Genomic DNA, 23,907 nt, shown 5'->3' on the forward strand with positions numbered 1-23,907 from the left:
CTGAAGAGCAATCTGATAAGACACGAATGCGTTATAATTCACAATCTCTCAATGAACCCGGGGTGGGGTGTGTGTGTGGGAATGCTTCAAAGCTCATGCTGCTTGATGTTGATCTTTCTGCTTTGACATAAAATAGCTGTTACGGAGAATGTGTGTTGACTATCAAAAGTGGCTTTTGAGGGGGATTTGAATGAGAAAGGCAGCTGTGCTAATGGAATGAAGGTTTTTCAGTCATACCTGAATGAGGCAAACTTGCTTTGTGCAAGTGAACTTGGCTCACTGAAGCCAGGAATTTAAACACAGAGTGGATCTGGGCAGGCACAGTGAAGAGGTATTTATTTTGCCTTTAGAGTTAAAAGCTGTACTGTACTTTGCTTTATTCTTTATTCAAGATAACTGTTGGGGAATGATGATAACAAATGTACTTGGCTTCCTAGACTTACCAGTACATGCTTTGTGTACATGTGTCATGGAGGAGGTGAAACTTGTTCATTTTAAGCCAGGTCTCTCTCTCTCTCCCTCCCTCCCTCCCTCCCTCCCTCCCTCCCTCCCTCCCTCTCTCTCTCTCTCTCTCTCCCTCTCCCTCTCCCTCTCTCTCTCTCTCTCTCTCTCTCTCTCTCTCTCTCTCGTTTACTGAAAATGAATTCGCACATGAAGGAAGTGAGAAGACACTTCAGTCAGTCACCAGTTCAAAAGGAAAACTGGAGTCAGAGTTGAAAATAGCTGCCAGTGGAAAGTAGCAAGTCAGAGAAAAGCAAAAGGCATGGTCCAAACAGGCCAGTGGTTGGGTTCTGAGCCTGGTAAACGTGGATCCAAGAAGCTGGATCTGGAGGACATTGGAGACAGGAGATTAGGTGACTGGGATCAAGAAGGCCAGATGTTTAAGGATGGGTTTGTGGTCCAAGGCAAGGCTAAAGTTTATTTGGCACCTTTGTGTATCCACAAGTTGCCCAGATAGATGCTTTGAGAGTTCTTAGATAGATAGGGCTGGAAGGCTCCCTAATGGCTCTCCAGGCCACCTGATTCCTTTTGGGCTGACTGCCATTGGCAGGACACCCTGAGGGACAGCAAGGCTCAGGCCAGCCAACCTCTCTCCCTGCAAACTGTCCCTGTGGCACGAGGAGTAAAGCACCTGGGCCCTGCTGCCAGATTTTGTAGTAGGCACATGCATAGATGGGTGACAAGGGACAGGGCAAGTGTAGATGCAGGGCAGGAAGAGGGAAACACAGAGATCTCTAAAAGATGCTTGGCTGAAGCAATGATCTGGGTTAAGTCCAACCTTTTGCCTCTAGTTCCCCCTCCCAGCCTCTCCCCAAATTTCCCCGAATGTCTTCCTTTGCAGTTCTGTGTTTCTTTGCTGCTTTCGTGAATCGGTACAGCAGCCATGTGATTTCTCTCGTCTTGTGCGGCATGGAGTATCGTGCAGTCTTAAGTGTTGTGTATTCTACGTGCAAAGCCAGCACATGAATGAAGCTGCACCAAGTAGCCACACATGCCTTCAATGTTGCAGACCGTGACTAGCTCTGCCCTTGCATCTGCATGTATAGCGCATGCACCTGCAGCACGGGAGCCTTGTGTAAAATTCTGCTGTGCAGTCTGAAGCCTCTGTTGCTCAGGTTCCCAGATCATTTGGATGCCTTCATGACAGCACCCTCCTTGCAGACCTTTGCACTGTACACACAGGTGCCAGGGATGTGGGGAGGGTAGTCAACATGTGCAATGGCAGGGCTGTGGCTACTCATTGGTCTAATGCAGTGGTGGCCAGACTTGGCCCTCCAGCTGTTTTGGGACTACAGTTCCCATCATCCCTGGCCACTGGTCTTGTTAGCTAGGGATGATGGGAGTTGTAGTCCAAAAACAGCTGGAGGGCCAAGTTTGGCCACCACTGGTCCAATGTGTGGTTATGCATCTGAATGGGCCTGATATCGCTATCCTCGCAGTGCAGATAATTAAAGGGCAGCATAACAGCCTTTTTTAAAAATCTGCTAAATATAACTTGGCATTTGGCCTTGTGTGTTGTGCACCATTTCCAGAGAAATAATGTACTTAAAGCCGTGAGACTCTGCATCCATTGAACAGGGACTTTTATGCCTTGCCAAAATCTATCCTCACTTTTTACTTGGCTTCTTCTAGAGGCTTTCTGGATGAAATGCTGGGTCACAGACAAGGATATGATGCAGATTGTGGCTTGGGGTACATTAGGAGTGGATTACAGCAGAATTCAGCTCTGGCAAGATTTTAAAGGCTAGTGTTTGGCAGCAGCTATTCTCTGTTCTCCAGAGCTGCTCTCTCTCTGCTACTTAAGGTATGTCAGTAAAAATACAAAAATGAAAGCAAATAAAAACATTTGGAGGCATGGAACAGCTCTGAAAGGGGCAGGCAAAAAACAGAACGGGATTGTCATTTTCCGAGCAGCTCTGATATGTTATTTGTTTGAAATTAGATCACAACATATAACAAAAGTGTCACACATATGTATATGAACATTGGTATTTTTGAAGTAATCAGTTAAGAATGTTGTTGAATCTTTATGCTTATGTTTTAATGGTCATGTTAAGAACATTTCTATGAATTATATTATTTCTTAATTATTTCCTGTGATCTATAGCAACTCTGTGCAAATTGCTCTTCCTTCCTTCTTGCATCCATCTTTACTGTCCCATGAGGTAGAACGTTATTCTTGCTTTTGCAGATGGGAACTGAGGCTGAGAGATAGCCACTCACCCGAGGCCACTCAGTGAGTATTAGATTCACTTTGCATGCATGCTGTGCATTTTAGGAAGCGTTGAGCTGCGTTTGTTTAGCATCCATGGCTAAAACCATTGTTTCAGTAAACGAATAGGTTTTAGCTGATGGACTGAAAAGAAACACAGCACCAGCAAAAGGCAGAGACCAGCATCACCAAAAGTGTGTGATCATATTCAATGTTTTGCTGAAAACAACAACAACAACAAGCACTTGTGGGTAGCCTAATAAGGAACTGGGGCAACTGCATGTGGGGAGAGGGCAAAACCTTTATGCCATGTCTGAGCCCCACCAAAATCACATGCACAGCTGCTATTATTTGCTATGGCAGAGAAGTGGTTATTGCTACCAACAACAGTTCCCCTCATGCATAGCTGCCAAGTCTCCCGTTTTTCGCGGGAAACCCCCATATTCTAAACCGTTTCCCGCTGGCAGCCCGGATTGGAAAAAATCCCGTAAATCCCCTGGATTTCCTACCTGCCAGGGAGGCTCCATTTTGGGTCCTGGCACTGCCCAATTTCCGGTGCCCAGACATGAGTAGCGCGGCACCGGAAGTGGCTTCTACGCATGTCCGGACATGAGTAGAAGCGATTTCCGGTTCCGCGCCGCTGCTGATCCCGCATTTTTCAGCGGGAGACTTGGCAGCTATGCTCATGGGATAAATAGCAGCTGAGTGTTGGCATGGGGAGCACGGCCAACCCAAGACATTTTGCTGCCTGAGGTGAACTGGCACCCCTGCGGGAATTCCTTATCCAGAAGCTGACCAGAAAAGCAGTGAAAACTTCTTTTGACACTGATAATTGGGCAGTATCCTTTACCACCCTTGCGGGCAGCAGAGCTCACTTAAGGGGCACAAGGTAATGTGACACTCCCAGCTCTGGCCTGCAGCATCTTACTGCTGCCCCCAGCTCTCTGTAGTCTGCCATGTGAGGCAGCTGCTTCACTCTGCCTAACGGTATGGCTGGTTGTGCCAGGATGTTGGGGATTTTTCACTAGGATTGCAGCACTCACAGCCCAAAACCTAATTTCCTCTTCCTCCGCACACAGTTGCTATTGGGGGAAAAAAGGGTGTGGGGAACCTTTTGGCCCTCCAGATGTTGCTGAACTACAACTTCCATCATCCATGGCCATTGGCCATGTTTGTTGGGGATAATGGGAGTTGCAGTTCAACAACAATTGGGGGGCCAAAAGGTTCCCACCCCTGAATTAAAGCAAACAAGAGACATTGAATGTGATCGCAAATATAATGCAATGCTTAGTTTGCCCTACTATGTCTCCAGTGAACACAGCCTCTTTGCTATTTTGTAAAAATTTATATTTTCCTATTGTTTACCTCGACTGACTTAACTTTTATGTTGCTTCTTGTATCCCCTCCACCATCAGTGTGTTTTAAACCTTTCAAACCTACAAATACATTATGACAAAAGTTAATGTTCGTGGTTTTTGTGTTGGCTTTTTCCTTCCTGCTCTACACCAGGAAAGATAAAAGTAGTCAGCATGCGGCAACTTCCAGCCTTGCAACTATAAGCTCTGCATGAAATTGCATGTCATTAAGTTTGGATACAGATAGGTGTGACAACCTAATTGAGTGCAAGGAGGTTTAAAGGACGCCTTACTGTAGTGACTTATCGGCATAAGCAACAAGAGCAGCTTAACTGTTGGGGAGGACCCCGAGAGGAGTTAATAATGCCTACCAGCTGCTTCTGCCTTGGGCTATTAGATATCTTAGAATGAAATAAAGTAGAACTCCCAGCTCTCCTCTCTTGAACTGCTGTGATTGGAGCCGCTGAAACAGAGCTAAGTCACTTCAGAGATTCTTTTGCAGTTTGGCAGCAGGGGTGGTTTTCCGAAATGTGCCTTGAGTGGTTGTACCCCTTTCACAAATGCCTATGTGATCATAAGCAACTCCTTTATTTGGTACCGTATTGCTGCTGTTCACACAACAACAGAAACCAAAGTCCACTCCAGTGCAAAAGCACATGATGGTGAGTTTTGTTGTTAGATCTATGCGCGGCGGGGGGGGGGGGGGACAGCAACAACTTGGGATGAGTCATTGGTGCATCAAGTCCAGATTGACCCTGGGGCGAGGCCTTGCGCCTGTTGGGTGTGCAGGCCAAGTTAACTGGAATTCTGGGCACATCTCCACGACCCACTTGCCCTTCCTCATGCATGGGACAATGTTGCCACCATGAAACGTGAGTTTGGGCTCTAAACCAATACATCAGGCATGTCCAACAGGTAGATTGTGATCTACCGGTAGATCACTGGACGTCTGCGGTAGATCACTGGTAGAGCATTGGCTCCCCCCAAAGAAGCTGAACAACTGTGGCTCCCCTAAAAAAAGCTCAACATTTTACCTCCTCCCTGAAAAAAACTCAACAACTTTGACCCCCCCCCCAAAAGGGGGTAGATCACGGCCAGTTTTTAACTCTGTGAGTAGACCGCAGTCTCTTGGGAGTTGGCCACCCCTGCAATACATTATGCAGTGCTGAGCTTTACGGTCTGCTAGTCTGTGGGCTAGGATTGTGATCATTGCAGGGTTTTATATTGTTTTCTATTTGACCTGTCTAGCCATAGAGGTCTACAGCATAAATGTGAACACAGGCTGGACTCGGGGATGGTTCAGTGGCTGGTGAAACTGGATGCCTGGTCCTCATGCCTGCAAGTGCCCACCTCAGTTTCTGTGTGCACAAGTGAACAGCCATCATTCAGTCTCATGGGACTATAGGAAGCTGCTTTGTACCAGGGCAGACAACTGGTCCATCTAGCTCAGTGGTCCTCCAGGGTCTCAGACATCACCTGCTACTTGAACCCTTTTAACTAGAGATGCCAGGGATTGACTCTAAGACCATCCTTCTAGAAAGCATGTGCCCTGCCACTGAGCTATGGCCCAAATCTATCTCCGGAGGAAGGGGAATTGAGGGCTCTCCACTCCTGACATTCAGCAGCGAAAAAGGGAGTGGTGGTGCCCCTTTGTGCATCTGCGCACAGTGCATTCGCCCAAATCCTGCAACAGTATTGCCCTTTCTTTGCTTCCCTCAACTGCACTTGCACAAAAATGTCATAAGGTGCTATGCAACATAAAATCACAAGACCACTGTAACATCCGAAAACAGCAACAATAAGGCAGCACTAGCTTCTGTCTGTAAAGACTGCGCTTTAATCTTGTGCTTTATGATTTTTTAATGCATTGATTCTGGCCCCTAAGTATTAAAAAAAACCACAACCCAACAACGTTCGGTTCTAAACAGGATTATGTGCCTTCTGCATTACATCAGCAACCATGCAGCGCATAATGATTTTTGAAAAAGTAGAGAGAGAAATGACATTAATATAGATTTCACTGTTCTCTTCTTGGAATACCAGAACAGAAAAAGAGCCATAAATATAGAGAAAGGCACTGATTTTTCATGCCTTCATATTATGTATTATTTTTAGGACACTCTTTACTATGAGACTGCGGGTTACAGTGTTCTACTTTACTGCAGAAAGCCATTAGATAATTGATATACTTGGAATTCATATTGGATATGAATTCTAGGCTATTTAGATTGTCTCAGTTACGTCATTCTCTTCAGAATGTCTTGAAATATAGTGTTCAGAGCTCTTTTCCCTGCCAGATAAATGATAATATGAGGTCACCTTGAGGACAGCCTTGTAGGACAAGTTACCCCCCCCCCCCAATCTACACAGTGTACGATGAAACCATAACTGGAGCTAACCATGGTTAGCATCGGTGCACGTGTAGCACTAAATCGTAGTTAATGCCACCAAAGGAAGGGAAGAGGGAATTTGCTCTGCAATTAAGTAGAGTGAGGCAGCTGCCACGGGAAGTAGATTTGAAATGTTGTGACAGGGCCGGAAATGGTACGTTGCTTAATTTATAATTAAGCACTTGTGGGGTTTTCTGCTTTAGGAACCAAAATAAATTGGCAAGCTTTGGGTACTAGAAACCTTGACCTTGGGGGAGGAGTGGGCCTCATTTGGTGCTCTGCCTCTGCCAGAGCAATGGCCTGACGCTGGCTCCAGAGAGGAGGGAACACATGTTCCCGGCATCTGATCAGCTAGCTATGGCTTTAGGGATCCAGCAGTCCATTGGCATTAGACCTGTATATCTTGTTTAGATTTTCACATTGCCGTTAACTAGGTAGGGGCGCATCTTAAATGGAGAGACCTGACTTTCAAACTATGCATGCACCCACCAGCAAAGTGCCCTTCAAGTGCAATACTTTCAGTGTGAGGCTCCAAAATGCATACATTAGATAGAGCTGTAGGACCCATTTTAATTCCCAAGGCACATTATTTTTCCATGAGCCTTGGAGGGCTAGACAGTGAATGTAAACAGCCTGTGAACTGGATTCCAGTTTCCTCCTCCTCCACAGAAAAGTCAATGCTACTTTATTTAAAGAATGCAAATAATGAAATGTATTCCCCCCCCCAATGTCAGTGGTTAGAATTACGGCACAGGGGTTTGGAAGCTTCAGAGGTATTCATTTCAGGAAAGAAGGCTCTCAAACACAATAATACATCTTTCTGCATAAGCTTCCCTTTCTGATCTCTCTGTGGTGAGGACTGAGCAATACATCTCTTAACTTGTTTGCAAAGTGAAATATACTTTTCAGGCTTCTCCTGTCATTATCTCTGCTCTGCGGCTGGTGGCTATTTTCTGTTTATTTCAGGGATTGCGGAATGTGACCATTACCATAATAAATGATCTTTTATGCGTTTAACGAGTTTTGAGCGTTGTATGTAGGTTGGTTTGCAAATGTAATTGTGCATTCTGAGTGCTGGCAAAACAGCACTGGGAGGCAGTGACTGACAGCAGTAGAATTTGAGGTGACAAAGCAGCAGAATATATAGCACTCGCAGGCTCTTACCCATCATTACTTGGGAGTTCTAAGAAATGAACAAAAACCTCTGTGCGGTTTTTAAATCAATGGTTAAAATAAGTGCAGTATTGAAAGATTCAGTCCGCCATCTTGATTCAAAATCATATCCTAACCATAGCTGCCAAGTCTCCTGCTGAATAATGCGGGATCAGCAGCGGCGCGGCACCGGAAGTCACTTCTATGCATGTCTGGACATGCGTAGAAGCGACTTCTGGTGCCGCACTACCCATGTATGCGCACCGGAAATCGGGTGGTGCTAGGACCCAAAATGGAGCCTCTCTGGCAGGTAGGATATCCGGGGGATTTACGGGATTTTTTCCAATCCGGGCTGCCAGTGGGAAACGGTTTAAAATTTGGAGGTTTCCCGCGAAAAATGGGAGACTTGGCAGCTATGATCCTAACATGAAAGTCTGCTCATTGATCTCAGGGAACTTCATGCTAAATCCAGTTACTGTCCTGCTTTGGAGAAAACCTGATCCAGCAGTCCCAAGTCTACTCTCATGAACAATCCAAAGGTCTGGTCTGGTCACAGTCCAAAATCAAAACACAAGAGAGACAATGCAGTCACCAGCCAGGTCAAGAAGCTGGCTCAAGACTGTTGTTCCAGCACACTCTGGAGATGTTTAACCATGAACTTTCATTGCCCCACCCAGAGCATGGCTGCAGGCTTTCTGGATTGCCTGAGTAGCCTCTTGCTCCTGAGGAGCCCTTGTTCTTCGGATCAGCAGTCTTGCATTTGGCTGGGCCTGAAGTGGCAGCTGGACTCTGTGGCAGTTCAGGCCCCACCTCTGATTCTCTGCAGGGTTGCTCTATGCCTTCTGAAATAAGTTGTGGTGTTGTGACCTGAAAGGCTTTGATCCTGCTGCTCTGTCTCGCTGCCCACTGACACAGCCTGTAATGCTTGCTTTGGGGAGCTGCAGTTCCCATGAAGAGGAATTCTCCAGCAGGGGCATGACAATTGCGATAACTTAAAAGATGTCCAAATGCATGCAGCTTTGAAAGGTTCAGTCCACCATCTTGATTCAAAATGTCACCCAGTGGTATCCAAACCGAAACCTGCTCCTTGATCTCAGGAAACCATCGTGCAAAATCTGGTGAAAATAAGGGCACTTTATGATTTCGTCTACCATTTTGGTTGAAAATGATGTTTGATGGTATCCAAACTTAGACAAAAAAACCTGCTGTTCCATCTTGGAAACCCAAGGGGAGCCTGAATGCATAGAAAACAGACAAACAGACAGACATCTTTCCAAATATATAGGTATAGAAGATGCTAGACTTTACTGGCATCCTCAACAATGCATGAGAACACTGAGGTAAGCCAACACCCCCATTTGGTCCTGAAAACTGTAAAATAATGACAACGACAACAACAACAACAACAACAACAACAACAACATATTTATTTATACCCCACCCATCTGGGGTATAAATAACCCTGGGATAATAATCCTGGGTGTGTTCTACCCACCACTTTTGCCGGAAATGAAGCTTTTTGTAAAACTGAGGGGAAGTTTTAGTCCAGGACAATTGGAGTACCAGTTGGTAGCAGTTGAGCACCATCTGAGGCCCATAGCCACACAGAAGGAGCTCATTGTCAGCCTTGGAGAACCTTGATCTAGCTGCTTCTTTGAGTAAATTAGTAAGGAGGAGGAACAGTCTCTGTTTTGGCAGCTATGCAAATTGGATTTAGAAGCAAGCTCATTGTGTTAGATCACTTAATAGGATGTGGACGCATAATTTTTGTCATTTTCAACATGCAGTTTAGATAAAACTTCGCTTCTGGTGCTCAGTTACAGCACTTTTGGATGTCTGTTTTTAGACCATCAGCTTTGGGTGCCTCAATATCTCTTATATCGGTGGAGGAAATAATTGGATATTCACAGAAAGTTAAACATGTTTATAAAGGTTTATTGGAATGCTGTAAATCAGAGGTTTGGGGCCATAGAGATGAATGGAATAGTGTTTCCTAAGCCCATGGGCAACTGGGAAATTGCTTTGGGTCTTGGCGGACCACTTAAAGATCTTTCTGCCCGTTGCAGCAATTGTAATGCCACGGAATTCAAAGCGCAATGCAATAAAATGCAATGTAAGAAATAAAAGAAGCAATAAAAATGCAATTTAAAAATCAATATAAATATTCAGTGGGATGGATGTGTGACCTTTCATTTTCAACCACAAATTCGCAGACACACCAAAGAGACCTGAATGAAGCTTGTGAGCCTCTGGTGGTCCAGACTACAGTTTGAGAACCTCTGGTATAGGGAACACTCAGCTCAATCAATGAGGAGTTGCTTTGGTGTCTATATGCAGTGTTTCTTTAGACTTAAAAATGCCAATGATTCAACAAAAATGGCGTTCCAGACCTTTCTGACTCAGCAAGAATGTCATGCTGATAATGCCTTTTGCAGGCATACGATGTAGGCGCGCCCTAAACTTTCTGGGTAGAGGTTGTTGTTCATATTAACTGTGGTTTTTTTGGTGTGTGTGTGTGGGGGAAACCCTTGATATTTACAGATGCTCACATGCTTTTAAATTATATTTGGGTGATGTGGGAATTAACAGATGGACAACGAAATTGGATCCTGCAAGCTGTTATTGTTGCAAAGGGACTTTTGAAGTGTGAGTTTGGAAGGGCAAACACCCACCACCTATTGCTCGGCGGTCTGAAGGTCTCACTGTCCTTTCTACATTAGAATGTGTACGTTATCCAAATGAGACGGTTTATTGCATCTGTTTGGACATATAGACTGTATATATATATGTATGTCAAGAGAGATTAACTCTTTTCGTCATTGTTGTTGTTAATGTTAATGTGAGCTGCCACTGCTATTTTCTTTTTTTCTGTTACAGTTGCATTAAAAAATAATAATAAGTGAAGGGGCAGTAGAGGATACACTGGCCAGGAGCAGATAGACCATCTCAGGGAGGCAGGGATGGTCCCCAATAAGGATATCATTGCTCAAGGCCTTCACAAATGCTGGAGTCAGCACTGAAAAGATTGTCAATATGCACAGGTTTTGCAGACTGGGTTTGAATTTCCTACAACTAAACGTTCTGTGTATATATATTTGGAAAGAGGAACTTGAGGCAAAGATGTCCTTTAGCTTCCTATTCTGCTGAGTGGACTTTTGGAGCTAAATAAAGCCAAACAAAAAAGGCTTTCTTTAGGATTTCAGGAGAGGGGACTGGATTGCACTTACTCGAGTGGGTTTGTTATTCTAGGTCCCTATTTCTTCTGTGTTTTGTTTTGTTTGAGTAGCAAAAAAGAGAGAGCGTTAACACTGCTGTCATTTAAGTTGCAAGGGACTTGTTGCAAATTAATTGGTAAGATGTAGAAAGTGCATAGAAATCACCATATCCCCCCCAAAAAAAACTTAACTTCCCCATATGAAAATATATAATGCAGTCCTCTGGATGTTTACTCTGAAGTAAGTTAGATTGATTTCAATAGGCCTTACATCCAGGTATGTAGGTACTGCAGCGATAATCTGTGCCACCCAGAATGACAATGCGAGTTTGCAGTGCATAATCATACAGCGTTATAACAGCATCTTAAAAAGGACTGGCCATTCACTGCAGAATAGCCACACTATGTTCATTTATATGTCAGGATCAAAACATGTATCTTTCACGTTCAGTTTCTGTCCCCCACCCCTTTCCCCCCAGAGCTCAGAAAACCTTAACTCTTTTAAGCACATTGGAACAGCTTCACAATTACCCCAATTGTATATAGCCTATTTAATAGCTTTTCTAGCCATTTATAGCATGATTCCTCCAGGAATCAGCTCTATGATGTTACCCCTTCCATCCCCCCTCCAAATTGCATTAATGTTTGCCCTCTCACCCCACAATCCAGCAGCATCTGAAGGACTAAAGGTTCCCTTCCCCTGGCAAGAGGATGGGAAAGGGGAGATGCAACTTTAAGCTCCGCTGTGGGAAAATGGTAGGAGCAAGGTCCAACTTGCCTTTGGGCAATGGACCATTGCTCAGTAGTAGACAATATGCAGTGAATGAGGAAAGTCCTGGACTGAGTCAGTCTGATAATCTTGAAGAGCCACTGCCTGTCAGAGTACAGATTGACAAATAGCTTGACCTGGTATAAAACTATACCTTTGACAGTTACGGGTAGGTAGCCGTGTTGGTCTGCCTTAGTCAAAATAAGATATATATTTTTCTCCCAGTAGCACCTTAGAGACCAACTAAGTTTGTCATTGGTATGAGCTTTCGTGTGCATGTACACTTCTTCAGATACACTGAAACAGAAGTCACCAGACCCTTATATATAGTGAGAGGGTGGGAAGGGGTATTACTCAGAAGGGTGGTGGTAAACCTGTTGATGACTGTTAACGACTGCATTAGGTCTTACAGGAAAAAGCAAGGTTGTGAGATGGCTAAAAATAGCTTTATTGTGTATAAAGAGATAAGAATCCAATGTCTCTATTCAGACCAGGTCTCTCCATAATTTTAAGTTTGGTAATAAGTTTCAAATCAGCAACTTCTCTTTCCAGTCTATTTCTGAAATTCTTTTGTAATAAGACAGCTACTTTGAGATCTTGTATAGAATGTCCTGGGAGGTCGAAGTGTTCTCCTACTGGTTTCTCTGCTTGTGATTCCTGATGTCAGATTTATGTCCATTTATCTTTTGGCGTAGGGTTTGGCCTGTTTGTCCAATATAGACAATTTGACAGGTAGTGATGGTGGTTGTTACTGAGATGGTTTATATTTACATAATGAGAATGCTACTAAAAGATGTCCAGTTTTGTGAAGGAAATGTTTTGTTCTCACCAGATTTAAGTTTTGGCTGTGCACAGAATGTTTGCTCAGGCTAATGACGCCACATTAAACCTGCCACTATAGTTGCAAACCTTCCCATTTGTACAATTTATATTAAATTGGGGGCAGAGGCCGATTTGCACTTCCTGAAGCAAATTGCCGGTGTATATGCACAGCAGTTCTTCATCGCTACTTAGAGATTTTAATTCCAGGCACCGGCTTCACGAAGACAATCAGCATTTACAGCACCAACAGGTCACTAAAAAAATGGGAGGGGGGGAAAGAAGCTACATAAAATATATATTTCGAGTTGTTTTCCTGTGGTATGATTGGCAGAGCAAACAGACCTGCAAAATGTTCAGAAAGGTCTATCAACAAATGCAGCAATACTAGGGTGCTGTGAGAGGAAGGGGGAATCACAGCCGGGGGGGGGGGAGATGGGCTGCTATAAATATGTATTTTGAACCATGTGTTAGCAGATTACCCAGCTACGGTGATATGTAGAAAAATCAATTCTTCATAGTTACAGACTTTTTATTTCATATCTAAGCGATAGAAAGTGAAATGTACCAAACTTGATCCATATCCCATATCAGAATTTCGGAGTTTAAAATTACAGCTCTCTCTGCTGTAGAGCAGATTTAAAAGCTATGTTAGGTATGCCAGGAGGGTCTCTTATTGAAAGGAGAGTAGGAGGAGGACTCATCTAAAAATGAACAGAAAATCATTTCCCGACTTTTTTCATTTTACCTTCTCTGGAACTTGGATAATTTTAACTATCTTTTGGAATATAGGAGAAGAAATGGCCTCGCCAGTTTAGCCACCATGAATTTTGGGCACATTGATAGATCCAGTTTTTTGTGTTGTTTAATATTATTTTAATATTGTTGGATGGAAAGACCAGACTAGGCACCTACCCCCTCCATTATTATTATTATTATTATTATTATTATTATTATTATTATTATTATTAATTTCATTTCTATACCACTTCATATTTTTAAGAGAAAAAGTGGTTCACAACTTACATTAAATTATCAAATAAAAAAATCCCTTAGAAAACATTACTGAAGAAAGTCAAGTATAAAGTATACCTTCAAAGCAACATAATTAACAGAAAACTAAAATATCTTAAAAGATTTCAAAATAAAACTTTACAAAGAAGGTCAAGTACAAAATGCACGCTCAGTGCTGCAAACTTAACAAAAAAAAATCTTAACATTTCACAAGAAAAGATTCCTAAAGGAAGTCAAACAGAAAATGCACATTTAAAACAGCATAATTAGCAAGAGAAAATAAAATGTTATCATAAGCATAGAACAGATCTACTCCTGTTGCTGCCAATCCTTGCAGTGGTGGCTCATGGCAGTCTGTACTAAAAGGCAGCCAAGATTGTCTCTAGCCTCTTCAGCAGCCTCAGCTACACTGGCCCAGGCCAGCTGGGAAAAGGTAGTAGTAGTAGTAGTAGTAGTAGTAGTAGTAGTAGTAGTAGTAGTAATTTATTTATACCCCGCCCATCTGGCTGGGTTCCCCCAGCCACTCTGGGTGGCTTCCAACAAAATATTAAAATACAGAAATCCATCAAACTTTAAAAGCTTCCCTAAACAGGGCTGCCTTGAGATGCCTTCTAAAGGTCTGGTAATTGTTGTTCTCTTTGACCTCTGGTGGGAGGGCATTCCACAGGGTGGGTGCCACTACCGAGAAGGCCCTCTGCCTGGTTTCCTGTAATCTGGAACTGACAATAAAGTTTTATTCAACATAGTGAGCCAAAATGGTTGGAGGAAGGGCTTACTTTCCTTCATGGGCACAAATCATGCCACATATGAGACAAGCCAACAGGCACAAGGTCAGCCGAGCCAGTTGCTATGGCAATGGCCTGCATCCGTCTATATAAAGTCATACCTCGGTTTGCGACTGCCGCGGACCCGGAAGTGTTTACACCCGGGTTCCGCGGCGCGCGGATATGCAGAAGCAATATGTGCAGCGCACGCATGCGCAGAAGCAGTCTATCGGCGCTTCATGCACGCGTAGAAGAGCCGCTCCATTTACGACATACTTGGGGAGCGACTGGCTCCCCGGAATGAATTGCGGTTGTAAACCGAGGTATGACTGTAAGTGATTAAGGTATGTCAGCTCCTTAGCCAGACAGTGAATCTTGTGAATTGAGTTGGAGTCTGTGTTACAACTGGAGCAACAGAGGTGCTTTGTGCTTGTATATATCCGTATCTGTATCTGCACAGCCCTACAGTCTGCATGTATATATCAACATCCAGAACCGTATTGCTGAAGCCTTATCTTCTACAGCAGCAAACTATTTTGGACCTTAAGCTGCCTCTGTGTATGGGGAATGGACCTGAGGGCCGTTTCCATCACGTGGGTATCTCACCTCTGATTCCCAACCAAAAATTTCTCCTCCTCCCCTATGTCAGAAAATGGTTTTTCTTCTTCTCCTGAACAGCTGGAGAACTTCGCTCATCCCTTGTAGATCATTTGGTGAAATTCCACACACACACCTACAAATAGCAAGGAGAATTTCTGCCAACCCTTTTCAAAAGCTGAACCGCCTGCATATCTGCTTCCTTCGGCAAGCTCAAAGAAGCCCTTTGAATACCAGCTTTGATGCAAGCCATTGTCAGTACCAGCAGTGGGAAGTATGAGAATCACTGTTGCTCCCAGGGGCAGATTGTTGCATGTTTCTAAGGACACAAGAAGAGCTCTGCAGGATCAGGCCAATGGCTCTCACAGTGTCCACCAGAGAAGCCTATGGGAAGCCGGCAGGCGGGAACTGAGCGCAGCTGCACTTGTGATTCACAGCCACTGAGATCGTGTTTGTTATAAGAAGCTATCCATATCAAGAAAATTGACTGCGTGGTAATTTTAAATTGCTTGCGATCGCTACCAGAGTTAGAGAGAAAGGAAGAAATAGGCAACACGCTTCTGCTATATCCAAGCAGAAGTTCTTCTTGAAACCTGCTGCTAAGAAAAACTTGTCTTCCACTTTTCTGGGAGTGAAGCCGATTGAACTCAGTGGGGCTTACTTTTTAGACATGCACAGGATTGTGCTGTAAATATGATTAGTTATACGAATAAAAAGGAAATTACACATTCTGTTCCGAAATACATGAATGCTGAAATAGCTCTGCATGCTATCCCTTGCCTTGTTAGAACAGTCATGCGAGGACACATTTTTATGCTCGGCGACAGTTTTGTGAGTTGTTAGTTCTTCAAGCCAGTGGAAGCCATTGTCATCCGACTGTAGAAATAAAAGAGTGCTTTTACTGGTGCAATACATTTAGACGTCTGCAATTATATATGAATGAATGAATAAGGTAAGATCCAGAGCATTCAGGTGAACCTCTGCCAGTGTAATGGAGATTCCCTGCTCCCTCTTCCACGGGGAGCAATAGGAGGTGGAATGGGCAAAACGGGAAGGGCTGGCTTTTCCACAAATGGAAGACACCCTTTGGATCCAAGCCCATTCAAAAGAAATATAGTGATGATATTTTCATCCCTTTTTTCAAACCCTAGGGCTGGATTGCAAATGGATAAATCAAGCTGAAGTGTACTACCCTGAACACACCCAATCTTGTCTGATCTCAAAAACTAAGCAGGATCACCAACTACCACCAACTACCACCTGCCACCAACTACCACCGAAAAGAAGTTACACAAAAAGGGACTCCACATGGACCCCTCCTGATGGACGCAATACCACACTAGATCTGTACATCGAATGCTTCCGCCACAGAATCCAAACGGATGTGACCAGAAAACACCATCGCTTACTACAAAATCTAAACCATGCTGAAAGGAGAGCCATAGAAAATCTCAGGAACAACCCAGACATTATAATTAAAGAGGCAGACAAGGGTGGAGCTGTCGTCATCATGAACAAAACTGATTACATCCAGGAGGCCCACAGACAACTTTCCAATACTGCCTTTTACATGAAATTGGACTCAGACCCCACACAAGCATACAAAAAAGAACTGAACAAGATTATTAAGGAGCTACCCCTACACATCCAAGAACAGATCCTCACAAACACACCAGCGGAACCTCGGCCAGGAACTTTCTATCTTCTACCCAAAATACACAAACCAGGAAACCCAGGACGCCCCATCATCTCAGGTATTGGCACCATTACAGTGGGTGTTTCCGGCTATATGGACTCTGTTCTGAAACCATATGCTATCAGTGCTCCCAGCTACGTACGTGACACCACAGATTTTCTGAGGAAAATACAATATTTGAACAATCTTCCTAACAATACTATACTAGCCACTATGGATGTGGAATCTCTATATACCAACATCCCACACAATGATGGTTTACAAGCCATAAGGAACACCATTTCAGATAAAACCACAGCGGACTTTGCTACCAAACTCTGCCACTTTGTCCTTACCCACAACCACTTCAAATTTGGTGATGACCTGTTCCTCCAGATCAGCGGCACAGCCATGGGCACCCGCATGGCCCCACAGTATGCCAACATCTTCATGGCAGATTTAGAACAACGTTTCCTTAACTCCTACCCACTCAAACCTCTCCTGTACCTGCGATACATTGACGATATTTTTATTATCTGGACACATGGACAACAGACCCTGGAAACCTTCCACCAGACATTCAATGACTTTCACCCCACCATCAACCTAACAATGAACCAATCTATGCAAGAAATACATTTTTTGGACACTACTATAAAAATACAGGATGGACATATAGACACCACCTTATACAGAAAACCAACTGACCGACAAACATATCTACATGCTTCTAGCTACCATCCCAAACATACCAAACAATCCATCGTATACAGCCAGACCTTACGTTACAACCGCATCTGTTCCAACTCTACAGACAGAGAATCTCACCTAAGAGATCTACAGCAAACCTTTTTAGAACTAAAATATCCACCTGATGAAGTTAAACAACAGATCAACAGAGCCAGACAGATACCTAGAGAGAACCTGCTGCAAGACAGACCCAAAAAAGAAAATAACAGAACACCACTAGTCATCACATACAGCTCCCAAGCTAAAACAGTACAACGCATCATCAGAGATCTACAGCCTCTCCTGGACAATGACAGCTCCCTTTCTCAAGCTCTGGGAGGAAGACCTTTCATTGCCTACAGACAGCCACCCAATCTTAAACAACTCCTCACCCACAATAATACAACCACCAGACTTAACATGGACACTGGTACCAGAGCCTGCAATAAACCCAGATGCCAACTTTGCTGCCACATACACCCAGACAACACCATTACTGGCCCCAACAACATCCAACATACCATCTCAGGACTATTTAATTGCTCATCCTCTAACATTGTGTATGCCATCAAATGCCAACAGTGCCCTTCAGCTCTCTATATTGGACAAACAGGCCAAACCCTACGCCAAAGGATAAATGGACATAAATCTGACATCAGGAACCAGAAGACAGAAAAACCAGTAGGAGAACACTTCAATCTCCCAGGACATTCTATACAAGATCTCAAAGTAGCTGTCTTACTACAAAAGAATTTCAGAAATAGACTGGAAAGAGAAGTTGCTGAATTGCAACTTATCACCAAGCTCAAAACCATGGAGGGACCTGGTTTGAACAGAGATATCGGATTCTTATCTCATTATACATGATAAGCGATCTTCAGCCATCTCAACCCTTGCTTTTTCATGCAAAACCATTTGCAGTCGTTTACGGTCATCAACAGCTATCAGTCAGTCAATCACCCATTTCCACCACCCTTCTGAGTGATCCCCCCTCCCCATCCCCTCCCCTCCCCACCCCTTCTCTACATAAGTGCCTGGAAACTTCCATTTCACTGTATCTGAAGAAGTGTGCATGCACACGAAAGCTCATACCAAAATAAAAACTTAGTTGGTCTTTAAGGTGCTACTGAAGGAATTTTTTTTATTTTAAGCAGGATCAGGCCTGGTTAGTACTTGGATGGGAGACCACCTGGGAGACCACCTGGGAATATTATTTCTGTAAGCTGCCCAGAGTGGTTGCGGAAACCCAACCAGATGGGCTGGGTACAACAACAACAACAACAACAACAACAACAACAACAACAACAACAACATGCATGCTTTTATAAAGCTTTTCAGGGGTCAGCAAACTTTTTCAGCAGGGGGCCGGTCCACTGTCCCTCAGACCTTGTGGGGGGCCGGACTATATTTTGGGGGAGGAAATGAACGCATTCCTATGCCCCACAAATAACCCAGAGATGCATTTTAAATAGAAGGACACATTCTACTCATGTAAAAACACCAGGCAGGCCCCACAAATAACCCAGAGATGCATTTTAAATAAAAGGACACATTCTACTCATGTAAAAACATGCTGATTTCCGGGCCGCCCACGGGCCGCATTTAGAAGGCGATTGGGCCGCATCCAGCCCCCGGGCCTTAGTTTGGGGACCTGTGCTTTAGATTTAGTAGTTCCATTACCATGCCCTCATTGGCTTGTTTTGTGCCTCATGACCCACCTATTGATAGGTGGCTTTTAGGTTATCTATCTATCTATCTATCTATCTATCTATCTATGAACCACTTAATATTTTAGAAATGTCTAAGCATTGTACAATATCGAAACAAACAATATCATTAAAACAAAGGTACAATGTAAAACCAATAAAGCTGTGGTACTAAAATAAAACATGCAGAACCAAAATAAAACAGGAATTCAAATGCATAAACCTGCTGGCTACCTCCCTAGTTTGGCAGCCTCCTTGGAATTTTGCCGTGATAAACTATTTGGCATCATAAGCAGACTTGGCTAACAGAGATTCCTAGAACACCCCAACGCCTTGCTTACTTAAGTTATGCAGCTGTCGGTTTCTTCTTGCCATTTACCTCTCAGGGTAACCCTTTGCAACCTGGTGTCCCACATACGTTTTGGACTATTGTTGTGTTAGCCGGGGCTGATGGGAATTGTAGTCCAAGATGTCTGAAAATAACTTTGTTGGGGAAGGGTGAGTGAATGTTATATAAGAGAACTGTTATATAAGACAGCCCGGCTCCTGCACTATGATTGAAAAAGCTTTTGACACAGCCCTCCACTTTGTATTGCTCAGCACACGTCTGCAAACGCGTTTCAGTTTAATGCAAGTTTAATTGCATGTTTAGACCTTTAAACCTCCCCCTTAAATGAATTCACACAAGACTCAAATTTTTGGTTTGGATTTTGGCAGAATTTAGGCCACAACTTTATTGATTACAGCAAGTGAATGGTTGCATAAGCTCTGGTTTGACTAGCGCCCTGCACCGTTGCAGGTACGTGTTTCCCCTTTTTTAAGACACCGTCTTATAACTTTTTTTCCTCAAAAAAACACACGGTGGCTTATTTTCAGGGGGTGTCTTTTTTTTTATTAAGTGCTGGTACAACTGGGTCCCACTGGCTCAGGACACTTGGCGCTCTCTTCCGCGCACATTTAAACACCACACTCTAGCCAACTGAGCTCTCCAGGTTTTACTGTCAACCAGGCTGGCAGCAGCTCTCCAGGATTTCAAACTTGGGGGTACCTGGGGGTTAAACCTGGGATCCTTTTGCATACAGATGCTTCCTCCAGCCTGGATAGATGGAACCAAGAAATGGACACAGCCAGATCATAGCTGTCAAATTCTCCCTTTTCTTAAGGGAAATTCCCTTATGCTGAATAGGCTTCCTCGCGAGAAAAGGGAAAACTTGACAGCTATGATTCCAGCGTAGATTCCAGCGTAGTGCTTAAAGGGTATATATGCCTATACCTTTTGTGTTCTCGTGAGGCTGTTTGCATTGTTCCATCCCTGCAGGTGATACACAATACAAATAATCTCCAACTAGTTGTATAACAGACTCTTGAAGCTGCATTCTCATTGGAACGGCTGAGTCTTTTAAAAATAGCACCCACCTTTGCGAATGCCCCTCTGGTGGTGTCTTCCCCATGGTCCAGTGGTTTGTAATATGTTACAGAACTGAGTTATGAACTAGGACGTCCACAGCTAAGATAAGGTGCACTGAACTTGAGCTGTTTGTTTGCTGGTGGTAAGGAGTGTGGGGATAGAGTAAAGGTAAAGGTAAAGGTAAAGGGACCCCTGACCATTAGGTCCAGTCGTGACCAGCTTGTGTTGTGGCACTCATCTCGTGTTACTGGCCACAGGGCCGGCTCTAGGTAGAGTCCCGGTGGCGTGAGGGGGCCGAGGCTTGGGCCATGCCCCTGGCGCGCGCGCAACCCCGACTGACGGACCAACTGAGGGAAGGGAGGGATGAAAGGGGAGGAGGGGGAGGGGAGCAGCTTTGGCCCTCAGTGAGGAGGCCGGGGCGGCTGAATGATGAGCCAAAGCGTAACCTTTTCTCTGTCGGGGGGGGGGGGGGAGACGCGCGCGCAAACACAGAGACGCACACACACACACACACACAGAGACGCGCGCGCGCACACACACACACACACACAGAGACGCGCGCGCGCACACACACACCGACACCCCGAGAGAGAGAGAGACGCATGGGGGATAGAGAAAGAGACGCGCGCGCGCGCGCACACACACACACAGAGACGGACGCACAGGGAGAGAAAGAAAGAGACGCGCGCGCACACAGAGAGAGTGCGGCTGCAGCGCTGACAAAGCACGAAGCAGCGCTGCACTTAGGGGACGATGGCCAGGGAGGGGGGCTGCGGGGTTGAGGCAACGTGTGAAAGGGAGGGATGGCGAGGAAGAAGTGGGGAGTGAACTGATCGGGGCTTTAACATGCCCGCACGCGCAAAAGGGAGGCTCGGAATGTGGAGATTGGTTCTGGCTGCTTCTCTTACAGTGCGTAAGCAACAAGCCTCTCTCTCTTTCCTCCTGCCGCTCATGCCCTTGGTGCTCCATGCGGCGCTGCTTCACGCTTTGTCAGCGCTGCAGCCGCCACCACTTCCGGGCACCCACCCGACCCCGCAGGCTTCCTCCTCCTGCCGCGGCCAGCATTGCAGGAGCTGGGTCCTGCTGGCTGGTGCTCCGTGCGGCACTGCTGCACACTTTATCGGCACTGCAGCAGCCACCGCCGCTTCCAGGCACTGACCCGACCTGGCAGGCTTCCTCCTCCTGTCGCGGCCGGCATGCTGGGTCCTGCTAGCTGGTGCGGAAGTATGGCTTATTTTCGGGGTATGTCTAATAGCTCTCAAATGGTTAAAAACCCTGCCATGGCTTACTTTCTGACTACGTATTAAAAAGGGGGAAACACGGTAGCACTGACCCAGGGCACTACCATAGGTCAGCCTAGGAATACCCGGAATGGCGGAAAGCCAGGGACATGCTATGTCCACCAACCAGATGTCCCCCTGGACTCAGGCACAGGCACAACCCCTCGCAGGGTTGACCAAACCATTGAGTCCCTGGATTCCTTTAACGGAATACCCCTTCACATAGGCATGGCAAGAGCGTTTCCCCATCCCCATCCCTATCACCTGAACCAGAGCCTATCCACCACATGATCCTCGCACTCACCGCCAACCACTCACACTTGTAACCAATCCCTTAACCCTGCTGACACAGAGGTCAGCCATAAATCATTCCCAATCACAGACAGATGAACCCCATCAAGCCTGTAAATTGCGATAGGTAATGCCTGGGTGACGGATCACCGTCCTGCCCAAGGCCAGAACCTTCTTGGTCACTGTGCTCTGGACGTGCCTCCTGGTGGCAGCTGCGCAACGACTTCCTCTCCATTCGTGTCATGGCAGCGGCTGCGACCAGAATATTTTGAGTCCAGGAAAAGCTGCATTCAACTCTTCCAAGTCCTTCTGCATGCGGGTCTTCAGGGTCGTTCTCACCCAGTTGCACCACCATCGCCGCAGGCGTGCCTTCCGCAGACACCTTCGCCCGCACCGTTGGAAGAAGCTCCTCCCAACACATTCCTCGTCTGGATATCCAGGACAGTCTCACATGGTCGGGGAGCCGGAGCCTATGTCCAAATCCAGACTCTGCCGCCCTCTTGCTGACCCAGTGGACCATGCTGTGCCCTACTATCTAAATGTGCAAGGAAGGTGGACCTAGGAATGAACTGAACAAAATAATGTTAGCAACTGCACCTCAGCACCGTTTCCGAATATGCTTTGGATTTCCAACGGCCCAGATCCTTAATCCTGTTAACGGACAGTCCCCAATGTGCGGCGGTAGTAGCTGCCCCAATGCGGAATGAATGAGGTGTGAACTTGCTGGCCGACAGGCCGCATGCTGCAATTGCCTTATGCATTACTGCAGAAAATTGATGCCTCCTTAACAAGGACCCATCCTCATGAACCAGGAAGGAGCCATCCCAAGGTGGGCAAAGTGCCAAATATTTCCTGGCATCCTTAACTGGACAAGGGCCGGGCTTACCAGTGGCAGGCAGCCTCATCAAGGCGCCTCTGCCCAACTGGTCAGTTTTTGAAACACGAATAGTACCAGCTCAGCATCAGACAGCTGACCTACAAGGGAAGGTCAAGAAATAATGAAAACAGATCACTGTAATCGTCGTAGGTAGGTCTCTCTTCCGGCTCGCAGTGGATACAGCGCTGGTGTTCCGATGCACTGACCAAGAGAGAAAGCTCAGGGTCATGTGCATAGGCATATATAGGTCCCTTCATCCATTTGGCTAGCATCCCATTGGTCAGATTAAACCCAGCATCAAGGGACCTACCAATTGGGTGTTGTGGCTATCTAATCATACCCACCCACAACACAAGGGTTTGGTTGCCAGGTCTCACTGCAACACATGCCCTCTTTGAGGGAGGACACGATCTGTCTTGGCTTCCCCCCAAAATCATGTGACTTGTAGCCCACCAAAAGTAGTGAAACTTCTGTGTCAGAACATCTCTTCCCCCCCCCTACTTTGAACTAGGAACCGCAACATCCTGATTTTTATCATGAGAGACCAGCGGCCATTTTGGTTGGCGTGGTCTCATGTGATTTCATGGTGCAACCCCCCCCAAGTGCTTTTTCATAGCTGCGATATTGCGAAGTACCCCAAAAAGCGCTTTTCAAAGGGGGGTGGGGTGGGGACTGCATTGAGAAATCATGCCAGGTCACAGCAACCAAAATGGCCGTCATGCTCTCCCGAAAAAAACAGAAAGATGGAGTCTGGCCAGATGGCATCCCAGATTTTGGCTTCAAAGTGTTGGGAAGGACCATTGCTCAGTGGCAGAACAACCTGGGACTTTCTACATACAAAGCAGTTGTTCTGCCACTGATCAATGGTCCTTCGCTGAACTACATTTCCCTGGTAAGAGGGACTCGAGCTGCCGTGTCAAAAAACACCCAACCCTCAATATATACTGTACCGCTCCTGTGTGCATGCTTGTTATCACTCTCAAATAATTACGGAGCTTCTGGGGGCATGGGGTGTTCTGTTCACATATTTTTAAGCCCTGAGGAAAAACTGTTCCCTAAAGAAAACAAGGGCGATGTGAGAAAGAATCATTACTTTCAAACAAGCCTGGGAGACCACAGCTTGCTTCCTCTTGCTGGAAGAAGTGTGCAGCCAC

General features: G+C 45.4%; 1 protein-coding gene across 10 annotated transcripts in view; it reads left to right on the forward strand.

Moving 5' to 3' along the window:
* The window catches only part of OXR1 (oxidation resistance 1), a 232,497-nt gene that overhangs the window by 57,622 nt on the left and 150,968 nt on the right, over nt 1-23,907 (forward strand). For 7 of the 10 annotated variants that reach the window (XM_035125767.3, XM_035125763.3, XM_035125765.3 and 4 more), the window contains exon 3: nt 2,693-2,737. The exons of the other annotated variants lie outside the window; for them this stretch is intronic. In XM_035125767.3, coding sequence (XP_034981658.3) covers nt 2,693-2,737 — 45 coding nt within the window. The remainder of the gene's footprint in view (nt 1-2,692; nt 2,738-23,907) is intronic. 10 annotated transcript variants of the gene reach the window in all.

The sequence above is a fragment of the Zootoca vivipara genome, chromosome 8 (assembly GCF_965207765.1).
Source record: "Zootoca vivipara chromosome 8, rZooViv2.hap1.1, whole genome shotgun sequence".
NCBI classification, from domain to species: Eukaryota; Metazoa; Chordata; class Lepidosauria; order Squamata; family Lacertidae; genus Zootoca; species Zootoca vivipara.